We start from the raw sequence: 20088 nt of genomic DNA, 5'->3' as shown, positions 1-20088 counted from the left end.
GGCTGCTATGCACCCTACCTGTGGACCATCCATTGCAATGATATCTTTTGCAACAAAACACTTTCGCGTTTCCTTTTCTCATTCATTGATGGAGAATGGCCGGAGTGGGGAACACAGCAGGAAATTTTGGCGCACCGCTGCTGTAAATTCCCAATCAACTAGCTTGCTTATCTATTTCGTAAAATTCGTATTCCGCCGGATTGTAAAATGGCGACAACAACGCCTCAAAGCGGTTTGCAAAAGGAAGAAAACGATAAAATGGTCAATAAAAACATTCAAAAAAATAAAATCAGCAATAAACTAAAAGCAGATGAAAATATACAGCAATATTCTACATGTCTGGGTAGGTTTGCCTAGATGTTTTGGTTTTTTTTAAGCAGGTGCTGAAAAGAGTACAGTCAAGATGCCTGCTTTTGGCCAAGAAGCCGAGAACTGATGTTGGAGACAGGGGGCGGTCAGACTCTGGGACTTAGGGCCAGGCCGGTGGTGCTCATGTCAGCCTGGATAGCTCTGTCAATTAGAGCATGGTGCTGATCTTGCCAAAGCTGCAAGTTCGATTCCCGTTTGGGACAGCTGCATATTCCCGTGGGTTGGACTAGGTCATGGGTAGGCAAACTAAGGCCCGGGGCCCGGATCCGGCCCAATCCCCTTCTAAATCTGGCCCACGGACGGTCTGGGAATCAGCTTGTTTTTACATGAGTAGAATGTGTCCTTTTATTTAAAATGCATCTCTGGGTTATTTGTGGGGCATAGGAATTTGTTCATTCCCACCCCCAAAAAATATAGTCTGACCCTCCACAAGGTCTGAGGGACAGTGGACCGGCCCCCTGCTGTAAAGGTTTGCTGACCCCTGGACTATGTGATTCAGAGAGTCCCTACCAACTCTAGAATTCTGTGATTCTATGGAGAAGTTGCTTAGGCACAGCCCTCCCACTGACAACATTCCTGTCTCCCTTTCTGGGCAGGTGCAACCCCAGCGACAGGCTTCTTGAAGCAGAGTGGCATTAACGTGGACTCCAAAGGTTTCATCGTGGTGAACAAGGTAAAACCGGGGCACGGAAGGCAGGCTGGAGCCCAGTGCGAGTGCTCTGGTATACACAACAGATGTGCCGTCAACCCACGAGGTTCTTTCCGCCTCCCTTCCAGATGATGCAGACGAACATCCCAGGAGTTTTTGCAGCCGGTGACGCTGTTGCCTTTCCACTGGTGCTGAGGAACAACAAGAAGGTGAACATCCCTCACTGGCAGATGGCTCACATGCAGGGTGGGTGACGCTCAGTTTCTTGTTTCTTCTTTTGTCATTTAAATTTGTCGTTTTATAACGAATACAAAGCAGAGAGAACGTTTATAGCAACCGGTGGAAATTAAAAGATGAGAAATACGTAGTTGTGTCATTCAGTTCTACTCAGTATTGATTCAGAGCAGATTCCAACGTATAGTTAGCAGAGTAAAAACTTAAACATGTTGCAAGATTCCCAAAAAATAGACCAGAGGCAGTTGTATTTCATCCAGCAGAGCTTTATTGCTACTGAAGGCAAATGAGCATAATGGTCGCAGATCCAATACATTCAGGATTGGCACTGTCCATAAGAAATCCAGTTGCAGCAGACTTAACTTAAACTTAAAATAACTAATAATACGTCTAAACCTTAACACTAAGCATACTATGTACAGAACACCACACCAGAAGGAAGAGAGATAGAAAGAGAAAGTGAAACCCTGGCTCCTTCTATCCTTATTTTTACAGTGGTGCCCCGCAAGACGAATGCCTCGCAAGACGGAAAACTCGCTAGACGAAAGAGTTTTCCGTTTTGGAGGTGCTTCGCAAAACGAATCTCCTATGGGCTTGCTTCGCAAGACGACAATGTCTTGCGAGTTCCTGCTGGTTTTTTTTCTTCCCCCCTTTTTTCTAAGCCGCTAAGCCGCTTATCAGCTGATCCGATCAGCAGATAAGCCGCTAAAAGCCACTAATAGCGCTAATAGCACTAATCCGTCAATGGGCTTGCTTCGCAAGACGAGAAAACCGCTAGACGAAGAGAATCACAGAACGGATTCTTTTCGTCTTGCGAGGCACCACTGTATAGTCATCATAACCTTGACAGAAAGAGATAAGAGAACCAGTTTAAACCAGCTGTACTCAGCTTCTCTGAAGGGATAACCCAGACATCACGAACCTTCTGCTTGTTTCTTTCACACAGAGAAGCTTCCAGAACCCTCTTTAATTAATTAGAATAGGAAATGTTAGATAGTGGGTAGACATAGCAGACGACGCAGCGATTTCTCCAAAGCAGCTCTTTATTTGTATGCTGGAACAGAACTGAACAGCAAACAGCTCAGCCGGCCTGCTTTTATAGGCAGCCGGCTGTCAACATTGTAGCAACAACAACCCAGGGTTTCCCCGCCTAAAGTAACTGACGTGGACCTGAGTGAAAACTATATACATGATACTCCTGGTGGCCAGGGTGAGAACTTCAATACATAACACCCCTCCCCACCGAGATAAGGCATTAGTTACAATCATAGTGGTTCCATTACATACAGCAATACTCTTATTGGTTTCAGTAAGGCACATAAGCATATTAATTGACCCTATTCACAAACAGCTTTACATGTGCAGTTTGTCCAGGGAACATAGTTTTTAAAATACGGGCTACTGGTCTTGCGGATTTTCTGGGCGGAGAGTTCAGCAGCTTCTGAGGCCACGGCCTCCTCAATGGCTTTCTGCAGCGTGAGGTCTGGCTTGCTGAGGAGACACCGTTGCAGACGGATGTCCCAGACCCCGCAGACGATTCGATCCATCAGGGCATCGTCTAAGTCTCGGAACTCGCAGTGCATTGCAGCCTGTCGGAGGGCGCACATCAGATCAATACTTTCTGTACTAAGAAATGCAAAATGACAAGTTACACATGGGTTAAAATAGCAAAGTCCAAGACTAACAGCTGGCCTAAACCACCCCTAAAAGAGAGGGCGATTTCAGATTCCAGGAGGAGCTACACAGCTGGTTAGGGGAATCAGGGAGAGCTGGATTGCTGGGTGGCTGGTGCTGTAGATATCAACTGCATGGAGCATTGGGCAATGTGCTCTTCCTCCACATTCCAGGACGCATTGCCGCGCTGAACATGTTGGCACATGGGACCGAAATCAGCACAGTCCCTTATCTGTGGACAGCCATGTTTGGCAAGAGCATCCGCTATGCAGGTGAGTGAATGGCCCACCCAGTTCTGACGGTAAGAGCAAGGCCAAGTCTTCTTCTCTGCAAGACTTTGGAGGAAGATCTATCCCTGGCCATTGGCTGTCATTGCTAGGGCGGTTGTACAAGTTCCTCACCCTTGCAATAAATCAGTGTTATTTCTCTTTTCATTTCCCAGGCCATGGAGAGGGGTTTGATGATGTCATCATTCAGGGGGACTTGGATGAACTGAAGTTTGTGGCGTTTTACACCAAGTAAGTGCTGCTTTGTCTTTCCAAAGATGCAACTGCACCCACGTTAAGTGAGGATGGGCATTTGCAAAAAGTGCTGGCTGTGCTCCACTTAATGGCATTCCGTGCATCTGCAACACGAGTCAGCAGTGTGATGCAGCGGGGGGGAAAGCTAATGCAGTTCTAGGTTGCATCAACAGAAATCTAACGTCCAGATCAAGGGAAGTAATAGTACTGCTCTGCTCTGTTCTGCCCAGGTGAGACCCTAGCTGGAGTCTTATGTCCAGTTCTGGGATCACTAGTTTCAGAAAAATATTGACAAATTGGAGTGTGTCTTGATAAGAGTGACCAAGATGATCAAAGGGTTTGGAAACCAAGCCTTATGAGGAACGGCTGAGGGAGTTGGGTAGGTTTAGCCCGGAAAAGAGAAGACTGAGAGCCATCTTCAAATATCTGAAGGGCTGTCATATGGAGAAAGCTTGTTTTTTGCTTTTCCAGGGAGTAGGACCAATGGATTCAAATGACAAGAAAGGAGACTCCAACAGGGGTCAGCAACCTTTTTCAGCTGTGGGACTGTCCACCACCCCTCAGACCATGTGGTGGGCCGGACTATATTTTGGAAAAAAATATGAGCAAATTCCTATGCCCCACAAATAACCCAGAGATGCATTTTAAATAAAAGGACACATTCTACTCATGTAAAAACACGCTGATTCCCGGACCGTCCGCGGGCTGGATTGAGAAGGCGATTGGGCCTTAGTTTGCCTAGCCCTGAACTGAACATTAGGAACAAAGGTGCCAGCTTGCCTCCCACATTGGGGGGGGGGGCGCATCACATGACACGTCATGTGATGTCGCGTGACACATCCACCCTAGTGGGTCGTGTGGCGGGGAGATGGAGGCGGAACCATCGCATGCTCCACCTCCCCACCTTATGTCATGTGAGGAGAAGGGGGCGGAGCTCAGAGCTTAGCTTTGCTGCTGGGCCTCCTTCTCCCCATGGCATATGGGGGGTGGCATCACGGGGGGTGGGACATATGGAGGGCAATCTTCACCCTCGCTCATCCCAGCTCCCTCCTGGCTCCCAGGTGGAGGCTGGGGCGCACAGAGGGCACCAAACGGTGACAGAGGATGTCAGCCCCCTCAATATTGGGAGGGCTGGGTTCCCTGATTCAAAGTATTGAGGGGGTTAGAGCCCCTAGCGCCCCCTATACCTCACACTGGCGATTAGGAAGACCTTTCTGATGGCAAGAACTGTTCAGCAGTGGAATGGACTTCCTCAGAAGGCTCTCCTTCATTGGAGATTTTTTTTTGTATTTTTATTAAAGATTTTCTTGATTTACAGAAGTATGTGTAATGTCTCTCTCTTGTATTTTTTCCATGTAACATTTTTACAAATCAGTTTCATTTGTTGAGACATTAGGAAGAAACGGGGGAGAGGGGTGGAAGATGGGTGGGGGTGGGGTCGGGTGGCGATGTTTCTATTTTGCTTAATGTATGCAGGGTTTGGTGTCAGCGTTGCTTGTGCAGGTTCTCTGCTGTTCACTTGTGTTCCTTTGGTGGTGAGTGTTGTGACGTGGGGTTTGTGATTTCAGCTCTCTTGACATAATATGCTGGAGACAGTTCTCTAGTAACACTTCTTTATTAAAGCAAACAAGACTGAAGACTTACTTTACCCTAATGCAAATACAGACAATAATAATACAGATATAAAATCCTTTAACTCAATACACAACAGTGAGAGAGGTTGGGGTTGGCCTTGTTTGTTTGTGATTGGCTGTGGTGATGTTTGTTTTCATGTGTGAGTGGGGTGGGTGGATGTTTTGGATCAGATTAGCCATATTGATTTGTATGCTGTTGGTGGATTGTTGTCATTGTCTTGTTGGGCTGTGTATGTGATAAAGGGGAGCCATACCAGGGTGAAGGCGTCTTCTTCTGTTTGTCCCCCTTCATTGGAGATTTTAAGGAGGTGGCCATCTGTCAGGGATTCGATGATCTCAACCTCTCCTCCGTCAGCCTCCAAATCCTCGGATATTTCGTTGCAGGAATGAAGAGGTGCTTGCCGTGGCAAGCATGAACTACGACCCTCTGGTCTCCAAGGTTGCAGATGTCATGGGAGCCGGCAGGGCCATCCGGAAAAGAGATGTGGAGTAAGTTGCAACCGCCGGTTTGAGACCGACCTTTCCCTCAAAGCACCCACTGCTTGGTTCCCTTGCTTTCCTCATTGCAAAGTTGATTGACAGCCCAAAAAGTAAAAGGGGGTTTCAACTGCTGATCCACCCCCAAGTTTTAAAGGGCATCAATCTGGTCTGGGCTGTCTGTGTCCCACAACTGCCCCACAAACAGAGCATAATGTGGGGTACAGATCTGGTGGATCTTGTCATTCATTTTAAACGCAAGGTTCTAGTCCTCAAGCTTGTGAGTATCAGACGAAAAGTTTACCTGCCGCTTCTTTGTTTTTCTTTTCTGGCAGAGCTCTCGTCCATTTCCCACTTGTGAGGCAGGTGAATCCACACCCCTCCCCAAGGAAATCGATGTAGTGATATTGGGTGGGGGGGAGCTCACTTCCTTGATCAGCATTGGGCCAGCACTGAGTGAAAAATCAGGAGCTAGGTTGGCTGATTTTCCAGTAGGAAGAGGTGTGAGCAACTTCCTGTCATAGCTGTCAACTTACAGATTTGAAAATAAGGGACCAGCAGCCTCGAAAATAAGGGATTTTAGTCAACCAGCAGCCAAACGAAGCCTCAAGTGGTGGTTCCCATAGCTCAGCAACCCAGTAAAGGGGATGCAGCAAGGAAAACCACATCACCTCTCCGCTGGGAAGCGCTGAGCAAAGGCGAGTCACCAGCAACGCAGCCGATTTGATCGGCACAAGGCATGCAAGTTCCACCCCCCCAGTCGTTCTTAGACTCCTTATTGGGTGAGCAACACAGCCAAGCAGCACAGTTGGAGCCTCCCTCCTCCCTGGCCGGCAGGGAGGGAGGGAGAGGAGTTGCTTCATTTGAAACCTGGGAAATTTAAGGGACATCATCAATAAGGGACAGCAGCGGGACATGGTGCTGGGATAAGGGACTGTCCCGCCAAATAAGGGACGCTTGACAGCTATGCTTCCTGTGAGCAACGGTTATTGAATCAGCTTTGGGGAAACACCCCCCACCAATATGTATCCTGCAAAACTTTTAAAGTGGAAGCAGAGATTATCAATATTATAAGCTCAGAATTTGGCCTATAATGTTGATAATTTCCATTTGAAAAACAAAGCCAAGTTTATAGCCATTACGGTTGTAGAGGGAAGCCAGAGAAGTGGACTAGCTCTGTGCAGGGCTTTAAATTTTTTAGAACTGATGAAGAATATGTAGTCCTGAGTGTGAGCTGTGAAGCCGGTCAGTCCCACTGGTAGCAAATATTGAGTCTCTTCTTCTCTCCTTTCTTACTTTCTTTTTCTTTCTCTTTCTTCACTGCTGCAATTTAAGGCTCTTCATCCGCTATGGCAAGTAGGTATATTTTAGTCAGTGTCTCTTCAGCTTGCTAGTTTGGGGGAGTTGTTCTTTCCCCCCAACCCAACTTTCGCTTTTTAATCTGTTTAAATCAGTGGTTTTCAAACTTTTGGGGGTCGCTGCTCCCTTGCTTCCACAAGCTCACCCCCAGTGCCCCCTACCATGCCCTATAAAAAGAATTATTCACAACAGCAGTTTAGATTCAAAATGGTAAGGATTAAGTGCATGTTCATTCAAGATTCAATTAAAACTATTTGGTTTAATTCATAAAATAGATGAATTTGATCCAATGATATATTAGTAGGAACTTTCTGGCACTAAGAGCCGTTGGACAATGAAACGGATGACATCAGAAGGTGGTGGACTCTCCTTCACTGGAGAGGAACTTTAAAAACACTCTGCAGCAGCAAAATGTGGATTATAGGTTGTTAAACCCTTTTGCTTATCCTGATTCATCTGCCTTAAAACTCTTGCCCCTCCCTCTACCTCTCTAGCAATGAACAGAACACACACTCTTAAGTAAGTTTAAAAGCTTTACTTACTAAATCCAAAGGTCTGATTCATGCATTGTTCCTTGCAGCACCCAAGTTACTTTTGGGCACAAAATACACAATATAGTTTCAGATATGCTGTCTGAACTTGGATCAAGTTCAGACATGTCCGTCCTGGTCCATGGCTGGAAGAGAAGTGAGAGAAAGGAAGAGAAAACAGCTTTACGTCCTCCCTCATGGAGGAGAGGGGTCATGACCTAGCTGAGTCTAGGAACAGAACTCTGTGATCTTAACCCCTTCATGCACTAACTAGCGCTCGTGTGTAGTTATGTTTGACTGCAATTTCCCACACCTTCCAACTCGACAGTTCTATTTCTATGATTCTTTGCTCTTTGAGCTTTCAGTCAGCTTCAAAAACATTGCCTTCCTCCACTCCAGGGTTTGTGTAGCTGGTTTGGGAGTTGAGGAAGTATTCCTACAATAATCCTGCTTTGTTTGTTGGTTTTGTCTTTCCTGTAGAACTGGAGACATGTCCTGGCTAACCGGAAAGGGCTCCTAACATCCCCAGAAATCACTTGGCTTCCTACAGACCCTGCAGTCACCAAGAGCAAGATGCCACACACCTTTCTCCAGTGACTTTGACAAACCTGGCACTGTTTCCATAACCATTCTCTTCCTACGCCTTCCAAGGGCCCCATTCATGCTGAGATCAACTTCTGTAGCCTCAGAGTGGCTTAAACACACCCTCTCCCTGGAGCAACCGGAAGGAAAAGGGGCCACTTAGGGGTTCATTGAGTTGCCGCGGCTATCTAGGGCCAAGTCAGATAAGTGCCGTGAAGTCAGTGGAGCCGTGGGGTGGGGGAGAGGAAAATATGGGTCACACCTGCACGCTTGCTTGGGAGCAGAGTGGAGAGCTGATGGACCTCAAAGACTTCCCTTTCTACAGGGAGAAATCTCCACGGATTGGTGTTGGCCGCATCCCACTGTGGCTGGCTGTGCTGCTCGCCGTCCACATTCCAACCGCCCTTCCAGTCTACTCCATTGCTGCTGCGGTTCTTTTGAACCACATCCTTGAGGCGCTTCCTGCAGGCCCGTTAAGCCGTCTTCCTTTATGCAAGCCACAAACCTGTGTGTGTGTGTGTGTGTGTGTGTGAGAGAGAGAGAGAGAGAGAGAGAGAGAGCAGTGATCAAAGGGAAACTAATATGGAGGATTGGCTCACCTTTCTATGTTACCTTTGGAACAGCTTTGCCCAAGCCTGCTGTGCCAAAGATCTGTTGGTCTTTTGCATAGGGATTGGGGGGGGGGGAGGGTGTCTGATTCAGTTCATGTTTCAAGGCGAACATACCCAGTTGGCACATTCTGAAAACGGCAGGTGAACCGAACCACAGCCATCTTTCAAAATTTGCCCATCTCTGAATTTTGCAATGCAGTTCTCTGGTCAAGCACAGAAATCCATAACTGTGCATAAACATACATATATATTAGAGGAAATAACACACAAGAATGCACTCTGTTGCAAAAACCAAACACATGAATCTTTGCAAAAACGGGACGCATGAAGCAAAATTGCAGAATAGAACGTTGCGTGAAAATGCTGGCGAATTTTCAGAAGGACTTAAGGAACAGCAACACAACAACTTGTGGTGTGGAGATATGGTTAACTTCACTCAAGACTGGAAAATGAGGAACTGAAATGGATTCACCTATCCTTAGTGGGATCCATGTTTCCCCCCACATTTCCTTCCCCTGCAGCAAGCCCTCTCTTGCCAAGCCTAGCTGTGCCCGCTCTCTGCCTTTCTTCCGGAATGCAGAAGAGGCACAGGACCTAGCTTCCAGATTACTGCAACTTTTTCTTTCTTTTTGTTTTGCCTTAACCAAGTTTCTAGCCCCTAAGGATTGCCAAGATGTGCTTGAAAGAGTGCCAGAAGTCAGAGAGGTTGGAGGAGCAAGTGTGGGGAAGGGTCAGCAGCCTTGGTACGCCAGATTAGTACGCCAGAATAAATTCTGCAGAATAAATTAGTACGCCAGAATAAATTCTGCAATGCACTAATGCGCGTGTTCCTCTGGCATGGTTTATTCAGACTGCAGAACTGTCTCTTCTCCTTGGCACGGGGTGTCGATTTTCTTTTTTGCAACGGGCAAAACAAACCCCTGAGTTATCACCTTGCTCATCAAGGGACAAGGTGACCTGAGGGTGATGGAGGCAGACTGCACCTCTCCTAATAATCCAGCCCATCGAACCCTAGAATTGTAGAGCTGGAAGGGAACTTAGCCCAGCTCCCTGGAATGCAATTTCCTAATTCAGGGCAATCAGCTGTATTTTCTAGGAACCAGCAGCCACCATTTCCTTGCAACTCAGGGGCGGTGGAGGAGAACGTCACAACAGAAATGAGAGGGCCGTCATGGGTGTCAACACTAAAGTGGAAACACTTTGAAACCTGAAACTCCAGCTTCTCTTCGTGTGGCTGGAACATGCTAAATTTCTCTCCCCAAGCACCAGTCCCCTGGTGAAGTTGTAGCCGAAGCTCCTCCTCTAACAGGACTAGCCCCTTGCCAGACTTTGATGTTCCTCGCCACTAACAGGGTTGCCAATCATAGGCCTGCCATCTTCCACCTTCCTGACAGAGGCCTGGGGGTGCTTTAGAGATGCTTGCAGGCAGAAATTCTGCCATTGTGATGGGGGTTTTTTGTTTTGTTTTTGGCGCTGTGGGGCTGGAGGAACAGGAAGCCCCTGTTGAGTTCATGCGGGTGTTTTCTGAAGGGTGAAAAGAAATGCTGACTGGATTTTGCCCGCCTTGTGTTTCAACTGCCCACATTCGCTTGCGTTTCACTCGCTTTGCCACAGGATGTCATGCAAAATAAATTAGCCATCTCATGTTTTGCCCTCTTCCCCCACCCTCCTAGGTTATTAATAAACTCATGTATTAAACCACAAGGCTTGTGTGATAACTGCTCTGGATTGTGTGTGGATGCTTCGGCCAAAAATAGCCCCCTCCTAGGGTTGCTACCGTATTTTTTTGCTCTATAAGACGCACCAGACCACAAGACGCACCTAGTTTTTGGAGGAGGAAAGCAAGAAAAAAAAAATTCTGAATCTCAGAAGCCAGAACAGCAAGAGGGATCGCTGCGCAGTGAAAGCAGCAATCCCTCTTGCTGTTCTAGCTTCTGGGATAGCCGCGCAGCCTGCATCCGCTCCATAAGACGCACACGCATTTCCACTTACTTTTTAGGAGGGAAAAGTGAGTCTTATAGAGCAAAAAATACGGTACCTTTCTTTTTACTTGCCCTGTTCTTCTGCCTTTAAATTCTGCCTGATTTAACCAGGGCAAATGTCTTTCCCTGTTATTTAATGCTTGGGGGGGGGCAGGGAAAAGCTTTCTGAATTATTTCCTATAGGAAGAGTGTGGGTCCCCCCCCCTTCAGTTTGCTTTTTGATGTGAACATAAATCTCACATCCCAAAACACTTTATAAAATGACACACAGATCTTCTTCCAACGTTGCACCTCTCTGAATTTTTTGCGATGCAGTTCTCTGGGGGAAAATGTGTTTTTTTTTTAAGGAAATGGCTGTGCTGTTTTTATTGCCAGTATTTTTTAAAATATTGCTTTAATTCTATTAGAGTTTATTTCCATTTTTAATGATCATCTTTGATATGTTTTTAGCATTTTGTATTTGATCTGTGTTCTTTTAATTTGTGTAAGCTGCCTGGAGTCCTCAGCTGGGAAAAAGGCTGGGTATAAATAAATATAATAATGGTGATGGTGATGATAACCCATAAATGTTCACAAATATGCATGTACTAGGGGGAAGCATGCCACAAGTTGCATACGTCAGTGAAACCAACAATACAAAAATGCATTATATCGGAGAAAAAAGCTTGCAAAGAAGTATTTATTAGAAGAAAATGTGCAGTGACGTGCTGATGAATTTTCTTGAGAACTTTTTTTTTCTTTAGCAAAAAAGTTGCAACCGAATGCAGAAATGTGGTGAACTGAATGCAAGACTAGGAAACTGAGAAAAATCTGAAACTGAGGGAATCACCTATCCCTACTGGGTTGATCCAGTACAATTAAGAAAGTAAGAAGAGCCCTGCTTGATCAGGTCCATGGCCTGTCTGGTCCAGCATTCCGTTCTCACTTTGGCCAGCCTGATATCTGTGAAAAACTGGCAGGCAAAATTTGAGTCCTCCTGTGGTTTTCAGCAGCTGGAAGTCAGAAGCATTGCTGCTCCAACTGTGGAGGCAGAGCAAAGCCATCATGTTTAGTAACCACTGATAGCCTTATACTCGAAAGAATTTGTCCCATCCTCTTTTAAAGTCACCCAAGCAGGTGGCTGTCGCTGTCTACTGAGGGAAGCGAGTTCCTCAGTTTAACTCTGTCCCACATGTAGGACTTCCTTCCTTTCAGATAAACAGCTATCTGACTTTTAGACGACACCTGAAGGCAGCCCTGTTTAGGGAATTTTTTTAGCGTTTGAAGTTTTATTGTGTTTCTAGTATTCTGTCGGAAGGCAGCCATATGGGCAGGGTATGTACAAACAAACAAACAAACAAACAATTATTATACACAGCCACCTTCAGATGTTTTCGGAAAGTCATGCAAATTGGTTATCTGCTGGGAAGGGATTCCACAGGGTGGGTGCCACTACCGAGAAGGCCCTCTGCCTGGTTCCTGTAACTTCACAACTTGCAGAGGGAACTGCCAGAAGGCCCTCGGAGCTGGACCCCAGTGTCCGGGCTGAATGGTGGTGGTGGAGACTCCTTCAGGTTTACAGGACTGAAGCCATTTAGGGCAGCCTTTCTCAACCTGTGGGTCCCCAGATGTTGTTGAACTACAACTCCCATCACCCCTAGCTAGCAAGGACAGAGCTCAGGGATGATGGGAGTTGTAGTCCAACAACATCTGGGCACCCACAGGTTGAGAACCACTGATTTAGAGCTTTATAGGTCAGCACCAACACTTTGAATTGTGCTCAGAAACATACTGGGACCCAATGTAGATCTTTCAGGACCGGTGTTATGTGGTCTCGGTGGCCACTCCCAGTCACTAGTCTGGTGCCTGCATTCTGGATTAGGTGTAGTTTCTGAGTCATCTTCAAAGTTAGCCCCATATATGGCACATTGGTGTAGTCCAAATGGGAGATAACCAGAGCATATGCCTTTCCTTCTGGATCCTTGTTAAAATCTGGGATCTGCCCTTTACCAGGGATCTGCCCTTTACCAGCAGCTGGAACATGCTGATGTGAGCAGATTGGCTGTGTTTATCTCTGCGCTGTGAAAATCTTTGTGGGCTCATCGCTGCAGATATAGCTGTTCTTAAAGACTCAAGAGCAGAGCGGGCTTTCTGGGTGTTGAGATCCACAATTTCATCACAAGAGGTTTACAGCTGGGCTGGGCAGACTTCTGGGTCCCAGAATCCACTTGTTTTTGGTTATGCTAGCATCCTGGAATCTATCAACTGGAGTCATATTCAAGGCAAGCAGTTTGGAGGGAGGATGTCAGCATACTGGCAGAACGGAGGAATGGGGTGCCTCTGAGCATGCACTGAGCACAGGAATTTGTTGTCAGTTCCAAAACTGGGTTCAGAGTCCTATCACTCAAAAAGACATTCCTGGTTTCAAGCATTCTTCATCTCAGCACCTGATTTGGGAGAAGAAAGAAGTCTTTTTTGGGGGGTCAAGTTTATTGTTGAAAAGTTATTATTGCACATTCACCCAAGATAGACCAGTAGGTCAGTAGATCCCAATCTACTTCTGTCATGGCCTTGTTTTACACATTGCAGAAGGTCCCCGCTCTGAGGAGCTGGCACTCTAAAATTTAAGGCAGAAGATCACCTTAAACTACAACTACCAACAACCCCAGCCAGCCCTACCAAGGAAAGAATTGCACTAGGTACCAATTACCTGCCAGGCTAAGGTGTTGGATTCTGGTTTATAAAGGCCTGTACAGCTCAGGACCAAGATACCTGAAATATCACCTCAGCCCTTATATACCCAGTCGATCGCTGCTCTGCGGGTGAGGGGCTCCTGCTGACAACATCTTATCAGGAGGTTTTCTCCTCATTGAAACAGGGCCTTTAGTGTGGTGGCACCAACCCTTTGAAATTCCCTTCCAATAAATATTAGGCCTCCTTTGTCTTCCCAGTGCCTACCTGAAAGCATTCCTCTTCCAACAAGGCTTTTCAGTCGAGATCTCTCCCCTGTTAGCATCTGTGGTGGAGTTTTTAGATGTTTTAAATACTTTGTGTGCTTGAAAACCTGGGCTCCTTTGGGAGGAAGGTTGAGGAAATAAACAACTACAGTGGTGCCCCGCAAGACGAATGCCTCGCAAGACGGAAAACTCGCTAGACGAAAGAGTTTTCCGTTTTGGAGGTGCTTCACAAAACGAATTTCCTATGGGCTTGCTTTGCAAGACGACAATGTCTTGCGAGTTCCTGCTGGTTCCCCCCCTTTTCTAAGCCGCTAAGCCGTTTATCAGCTGATCCGATCAGCAGATAAGTCGCTAAAAGCCGCTAATAGCGCTAATCCGCTAATCCTTCAATGGGCTTGCTTCGCAAGACGAAAAAACCGCTAGACGAAGAGAATCACAGAATGGATTCTTTTCGTCTTGCGAGGCACCACTGTACAGTCATACCTCGGGTTACAGATGCTTCAGGTTACAGATGCTTCAGGCTACAGACTCCTCAAACCCTGAAATAGAACCTCGGGTTAAGAATTTTGCTTCAGGATGAGAACAGAAATTGCACGACCCCGGCGCAGCGGCAGTGGGAGGCCCCATTAGCTAAAGTGGTACCTCAGGTTAAGAACAGTTTCAGGTTAAGAATGGACCTCCAGAACGAATTAAGTTCTTAACCCAAGGTACCACTGTATCTGACTTTTAGAAGACACCTGAAGGCAGCCCTGTTTAGGGAAGTTTTTAATGTCTGATGTTTTAATGTATTTTTGAAGTTTTGTTGGAAGCCCAGCCTGGTGGGCGGGGTATAAGTAATAAATTGTTGTTGTTACTGTTATTGTTATTATTAAATAAATAACAGCCCAGGAGACTTTTGCATCCCTTGCTAAGATCCATAGGCAGAAAGTGCTCATAAAGGCATAGGAGCAGCGAAAAGTTGGCCACATCTCTCCAAAAATGCACTAGAAAAGGGGCAAAGAAAGATGTGATAACCTTACCCAGGAAACTTTTGGGTTTTTCCCCCTCACAGCACAGCCGGATTAACCTCCTCCAGCCATATGTCTGAGTGACAGCTGTGCTGCCCAGTCTCTTAATGCAATTAGCAGATTTTCTTTCCCAGCGCTGCCTGATTCAGGTCAAGAGCAGCAGGGTGGGTGGGGGAACAGAGGGCGACCCCCCACACATTGGGGGTGATGGCCCTGCAGACTCCACTGCCTCCCAATCTGCGGAGGGGGCTGACAACTTTCAGCGGGTCCCTCTTCATCAACAACAAGACTGGCGACTGTGGCCTGGCACAGAGCTACCACCCAGGTATGATGAGATTTGAGGAGTGGGCTTTAGTAAGATCTGGGAAAGCTTTTAACCATGGGTAGGCAAACTAAGGCCTGGGGTCCGGATGCGGCCCAATCGCCTCAATCTGGCCCGCAGATGGTCCGGGAATCAGCATGTTTTTACATGAGTAGAATGTGTCCTTTTATTTAAAATGCATTTCTGGGTTATTTGTGGGGCATAGGAATTCATTCATTTTCTTCTTCTTCTTCAAAATATAGTCCGGCCCATAGCTGTCAACTTTCAGATTTGAAAATAAGGGATCAGCAGCCTCGAAAATAAGGGATCAGCAGCCTCACCTGTCCCGGGGACAGTCTACGGGATATCTAACAATCCGGGATAGCAGCGGGAAACGGCGCTGGAATAAGGGAATTTCCCGCAAAAAAAGGGAAGGTTGACAGCTATGGTCCGGCCCCCCACAATGTCTGAGGGACAGTGGACTGGCCCCCTGCTGAAAAATTTTGCTGGCCCCTGCTTAACATTGAACTGGGGCAAACAAGGATTCCGATGAAAGCCCTTCCCAAGGGGGTGGTCTCCATGGCTGTAAATCAGTGGTAGAGCATCTATTTACAATTTTATGATTCTACCATTCTGTGGTTCTATAGTTTATTTGATCTGATTTAATATTTGGAATAATCAAATCGTAAGAGTTGGATGGGACCACAAGGGCCACCTAATTCCAGCCCCACCCCCCTGCAATGCAGGAATCTTTTGCCCAACATGGGGCTTGAACCCACATCCCTGACATTTAGCGTCTCATGCTCTACCGGCTGAGCTATCTCAGGAATGTGTTCCGCTTTGCCAGCAACAAATGTTGAGCTCAAAGCGGCTCACAACAGCACTGAGAACAACAAACACTGCAATCGCTATAACAGCAAAACGAGGCAGCATATTACGAAAGCAAAGAGCAGAAGCAAATTAAACTGTTGGGACTATGCTGAAATGGCAAAAACTGACCGGAAAGCTCAGGAACCAAGAAGACCAAAACTTTAACAAAGAATCGGGGAAATTTTTATAATTTTTCTTGGAGACCACTGTAAGCAGATGAAAACATTAGCAGGATTGTGATAACACTTGTAAGGTAGCATGTACTGGGGGAGAAAATGGAGTTATATAAAGTATGGACTATTGAAAAAGATGCAGTAGAAAAGGTTTAATAATAGGACCCACTGAAGGGAAGGTGGGAAGTCCAGAGATTCAGAGGAATCTTTAAATGTGTATGTGTATGGTTGTATTGTTATAATTTTATATTTGTAAAATCAAATAAAAAATATTTTAAAAAAAGAAAGAAGAAAAGAAAGCAAAGAGCAAAAGCAAATTCATCAAAACAATTAATATGATTTAATAAAGTGGTCGTGATTCAGTTCAGTTGAATAAAATTCCTATATACCGCTTGATATACAACACTTCAAAGCGGTTTCCGAAAAGAATGAAATTACCGGTTAGAAGCAGCTGTTTAAAACATTCAAAAATAACAATAATAAGTCAACAATAAGTGACAACCCAGAGTAAAACATAGGTCAGCATTGTACATGTCTGGGTAGGCTTGCCTAAACCAAAGTGCTTCCCCCCCCCAATAATTTTTATTAAGTTTTAAACAATTATACAATTATAACACATACTGCAACAAACGTTGCACAACAAAAAAACTACCCCAAAACAAAACAAAAACTAACAAAGGAAAAAGAAAAGAGAAAAAAAACCACATCTGAAAAACAACAACAAACAGCTAAACAACACAAACAAACTTAGTTATTTAAAAATCCAACCTTATAAACATGTTACTTGACTTCCTATAGTCCCTCCCTTCTGAATTCCCTTGTATATGAATGTAACAGTTTTCCAATATCATTATTAAAACATAATATTCCAGTTATAATCAAATTTCTTCACTTTTCTTAATGTTCTACATCCCGGCGCGGCAGCAGCAGGAGGCCCCATTAGCTAAAGTGGTGCTTCAGGTTAAGAACAGTTTCAGGTTAAGTACGGACCTCTGGAACAAATTAAGTACTTAACCCGAGGTACCACTGTTCTGGGAAGATGCCTTCTTGATGTCAATCGGCAGGGAGTTCCGAAGTGTGGTTATCACTTAAAAACCTGTAAAAGTGCTAGTTCTGCAGATCAGAGCAGTTTAGGGGGAATGCAGGGGGCAAGATGGTCTCGTAGGGAAGCTGTAATCCAAACCAAGTTGACGTTTATAAGGGTGGGATATAAATTCAACAAGTTAAAAGCAATGCAAGAGCCCCTGTTTGTTTCACAGTCATTTTGAATGGTATTAACTGCTGACCTTGTATTCAACCTTTGGGCAATCCCTTGGCAAGCTGCCTTATCCAAAGCTCTAATGACAAAAAAAAAAAACAACGCCATTGGAAAACGGGTCCAGAGGAGGCTGTTTTCTCCCTGAGATGCTGCTGCTGCAAACTTTTGGCGTCTTTTCCAGACCACACGGTGCTTTCCAGTCTGCTGTTACAGATGATGCTGTACTTCAATGCCTTCTTCTCCCCGTTCTGGTGCCTGTCGGAGGGGGTCATGCTGGAACTGAAGGTAGTCAGGGTCCCCCCCCCCTTTTCTTTGTACGTTTCCTAGCACAATTCAAAGATCTGGTGCTAACCTTTAAAGCCCTAAACGGCCTCGGTCCAGTATACCTGAAGAAGCGTCTCCACCCCCATCGTTCTGCCCGGACACCGAGGTCCAGTGCCGAGGGCCTTCTGGCAGTTCCCTCACTGCAAGAAGCCAAGTTACAGGGAACCAGGCAGAGGGCCTTCTAGGTGGTGGCACCCGCCCTGTGGAATGCCCTCCCACCAGATGTCAAAGAGAACAACAACTACCAGACTTTTAGATGACATCTGAAGGCAGCCCTGTTTAGGGAAGCTTTTGATGTTTGATTCATTACTGTGTTTTAATATTGTGTTGGAAGGCACCCATAGTGGCTGGGGAAACCCAGCCAGATGGGCGGGGTATAAATAAATTATTATTGTTGTTGTTGTTGTTGTTGTTGTAAACTGGAGCTGTAGTTCGGCGGAAAAACATCTGCCCTACATGTGGAAGGAGGAGACCCCAGATTCAATTCCTGGCATCTCCAGGTGGGGAGGGACAGACCAGCCTGAAACCCCAAAGCTGTTGGGGTCAAGTGTTTTTTTTTGGGGGGGGGGCGTCTGCTGAAGATTCTTTAGCTGTGATTCCCTGCATTGCAGGGGGTTGGGTTAGATGACCCTAGGGTCCCCTTCCTACGCTACAATCCCATTTTTCTAAGTTAGAGGAAACACGATAGTCCTTTTTAACTAGTTCTCTCTCTTTCTACCCTCCTTCCAGTATAGCCTACTGCCCACTTACTATCAGTTCCTGCTTGTCAGTGCATACCTGATGATCATCTCAGCCGAAGGCCTGCGGCTTTACCTGGGGTTTATCGGAAATCTGCAGGAGAAGGTAAGGCCTCAAGGCAGGGAGGACGAACCTTAGGGCTGAGAGCCAAGTGTGGCCCTCCATACCTCTTTGCCTGGCCCCCAGGATTTTCTCCAGGCCACTCCCCTCTCTTCTTCGCACCCTCCTTCTTCTTTTTTTTTAAAAAGGTTTTTTTATTAATAATTTCAACATATCAAAAGATCAAAACATATCATATTCATTATTTCCCCCCCTTTCTGCCCGTACTTAACCTGAAACTGTTCTTAACCTGAAGCACCACTTTAGCTAATGGGGCCTTCTGCTGTTGCCGCACCGCCGGAGCACGATTTCTGTTCTTATCCTGAAGCAAAGTTCTTAACCTGAAGTACTATTTCTGGGTTAGCGGAGTCTGTAACCTGAAGCGTATGTAACCTGAGGTTCCACTGTACTGTAAGGTGAAGAAATTTTTAAAGGGACAGAACACCTAGTTCAAACACAGGGCGGGTTTGATAAAGTTTGCAAAGAATAACAAGAATAATATTAAATAGAGTTGTAAGAAATTATACGAAGGAACTGAAGTCAATATAAGAATTGAGACATCTGGAGGGCCGAGGTTGAGGAAGTCTGGTGTAGGCAATACTGAGCTGGATGGATGGGTAAAAGTCAGCTTCCTCTGTTCCTTGGCTCCTGCAGGTCCCGGAACTGGCCGGCTTTGTCCTTCTCTCCTTCCTGATTGAGACGCCCGTCCTGCTGTTCATCCTGACCGACGAACACATCATCCGCCTGCCGCTGGAGATGGCCGTCCACCTGGTCCTCCTCTTCTTCCTTGCCTCCGAGATCACGGCGGCTGTCTTTGCTCTCAAGGGGATGACCAGGCAGCTAGCCAGGCAGTTCTACCTGAAGCAATTTGAGGAGGGGCCCGGCGGGCTGGGCCCGGGTGCGAGGGGCAGCCAGCAGGGGGCTCGGCTGTCTGTCAGCCCTGACTCCGCCCTGCTTTCTGCACAGGGGCGCTAAATGAGCGACAGGCGGGGGGTGTCTTCCCTTTGAGGCGGTGGTCCTCACTGAGGGCCAGCGTGCTGTCGTCGAGTAACATCTGAGAGAACAGAGTTCAAATCCTCACTCGGCCATACGAAGCTCACTGGGAGACCCCAGGCGAGGCACTATCTCTCAGGCCAACCTGAGAGCCTCACAGGGTTGTTGTAGGGACTGAACTGAGAAGGAAGGGGGAGGGCTGTGTATGCTGCCTGGAGCTCCTTGGAGAAAAAGGTGAGATATAAATGGAATAATTATGTTATGTACTGAGTTGAATAGGATTTAGAATGCAGCAGCCTGATTGGTCCTAGAACAAGAGGATCCAGAATGCAGCAGTCTGATTGGTCCGTAGGAGCCATCCAATCCAGCTTCAGGTGGAAGTGAATCTGCAACCTGATTGGCCTACAGGAGAATCCCGGAATTAGCCAATCACGTGGGGCCCATTGTGTAAATAATGTATATAAAGCAGACATTCTGGGGGAACTTCCATTCCTCACTACTATGAGCTGAATAAAGAACATGAAATCCACTCTCGACTCTGAGTATATTTCAAATTAAGTAAGAAATAAATAAATATGCTGGCAAACCCTAAAGATGTGGAACTCCCTCTTTACAGTGCTGCGTCGGGCATCATCATTGCACATGATTCATCGTATATCAAAGATGCTCCTCTTTATCCCGGCCTTTGCACAGCATTTGAAGCTGTTTGATACTTCCACCAAAGTATCCTGGGACATGTTTGCTTGTTAAGGGTGCTGAGAGTTATG

General features: G+C 46.3%; 2 protein-coding genes and 1 long non-coding RNA gene across 7 annotated transcripts in view; 2 read left to right on the top strand and 1 right to left on the bottom strand.

The window, feature by feature from the left end:
• The window catches only part of AIFM3 (AIF family member 3), a 51145-nt gene extending 41732 nt beyond the window's left edge, over nucleotides 1-9413 (top strand). For 3 of the 5 annotated variants that reach the window (XM_082203195.1, XM_082203194.1, XM_082203197.1), the window contains 7 exons: nucleotides 966-1042; nucleotides 1147-1264; nucleotides 3100-3198; nucleotides 3369-3444; nucleotides 5466-5570; nucleotides 6894-6914; nucleotides 7928-9413. In XM_082203195.1, the coding sequence (XP_082059321.1) occupies nucleotides 966-1042; nucleotides 1147-1264; nucleotides 3100-3198; nucleotides 3369-3444; nucleotides 5466-5570; nucleotides 6894-6914; nucleotides 7928-7967 (536 nt within the window). In that variant the 3' untranslated portion in view covers nucleotides 7968-9413. The remainder of the gene's footprint in view (nucleotides 1-965; nucleotides 1043-1146; nucleotides 1265-3099; nucleotides 3199-3368; nucleotides 3445-5465; nucleotides 5571-6893; nucleotides 6915-7927) is intronic. The other 2 variants (XM_082203196.1, XM_082203198.1) reach the window with 1 other exon arrangement.
• Nucleotides 1-13801, bottom strand: part of LOC309521212 — a 254515-nt gene extending 240714 nt beyond the window's left edge. Inside the window, exon 1 of the long non-coding RNA XR_014214569.1 lies at nucleotides 13708-13801. This is a non-coding gene — a long non-coding RNA (uncharacterized lncRNA). The remainder of the gene's footprint in view (nucleotides 1-13707) is intronic.
• Nucleotides 13802-14458: 657 nt separating this feature from the next.
• On the top strand, nucleotides 14459-19663 carry LOC309521134 (transmembrane protein 17B-like). Its single transcript, XM_082203503.1, has 4 exons — nucleotides 14459-14890; nucleotides 17349-17452; nucleotides 18221-18334; nucleotides 18983-19663. Exons 1-4 carry the CDS (start codon nucleotides 14773-14775, stop codon nucleotides 19301-19303), a joined length of 657 nt encoding a protein of 218 aa, XP_082059629.1. The 5' UTR covers nucleotides 14459-14772; the 3' UTR covers nucleotides 19304-19663.
• Nucleotides 19664-20088: the final 425 nt, after the last annotated feature.

This window comes from Podarcis vaucheri (assembly GCF_965113315.1).
Source record: "Podarcis vaucheri genome assembly, chromosome: 16".
Lineage (NCBI taxonomy): Eukaryota > Metazoa > Chordata > Lepidosauria > Squamata > Lacertidae > Podarcis > Podarcis vaucheri.
This window is presented reverse-complemented; position numbering and strand designations above follow the sequence as displayed.

What these genes read in the sequence shown, in the direction of transcription:
- LOC309521134 (XM_082203503.1), top strand. Translation starts at nt 14,773, where the DNA reads ATGGCCCTGCAGACTCCACTGCCTCCCAATCTGCGGAGGGGGCTGACA. An exon ending in GGCACAGAGCTACCACCCAG is followed by an intron (nt 14,891 to 17,348) that starts GTATGATGAGAT and finishes CGTCTTTTCCAG; the next exon opens with ACCACACGGTGCTTTCCAGT. An exon ending in TCGGAAATCTGCAGGAGAAG is followed by an intron (nt 18,335 to 18,982) that starts GTAAGGCCTCAA and finishes TGGCTCCTGCAG; the next exon opens with GTCCCGGAACTGGCCGGCTT.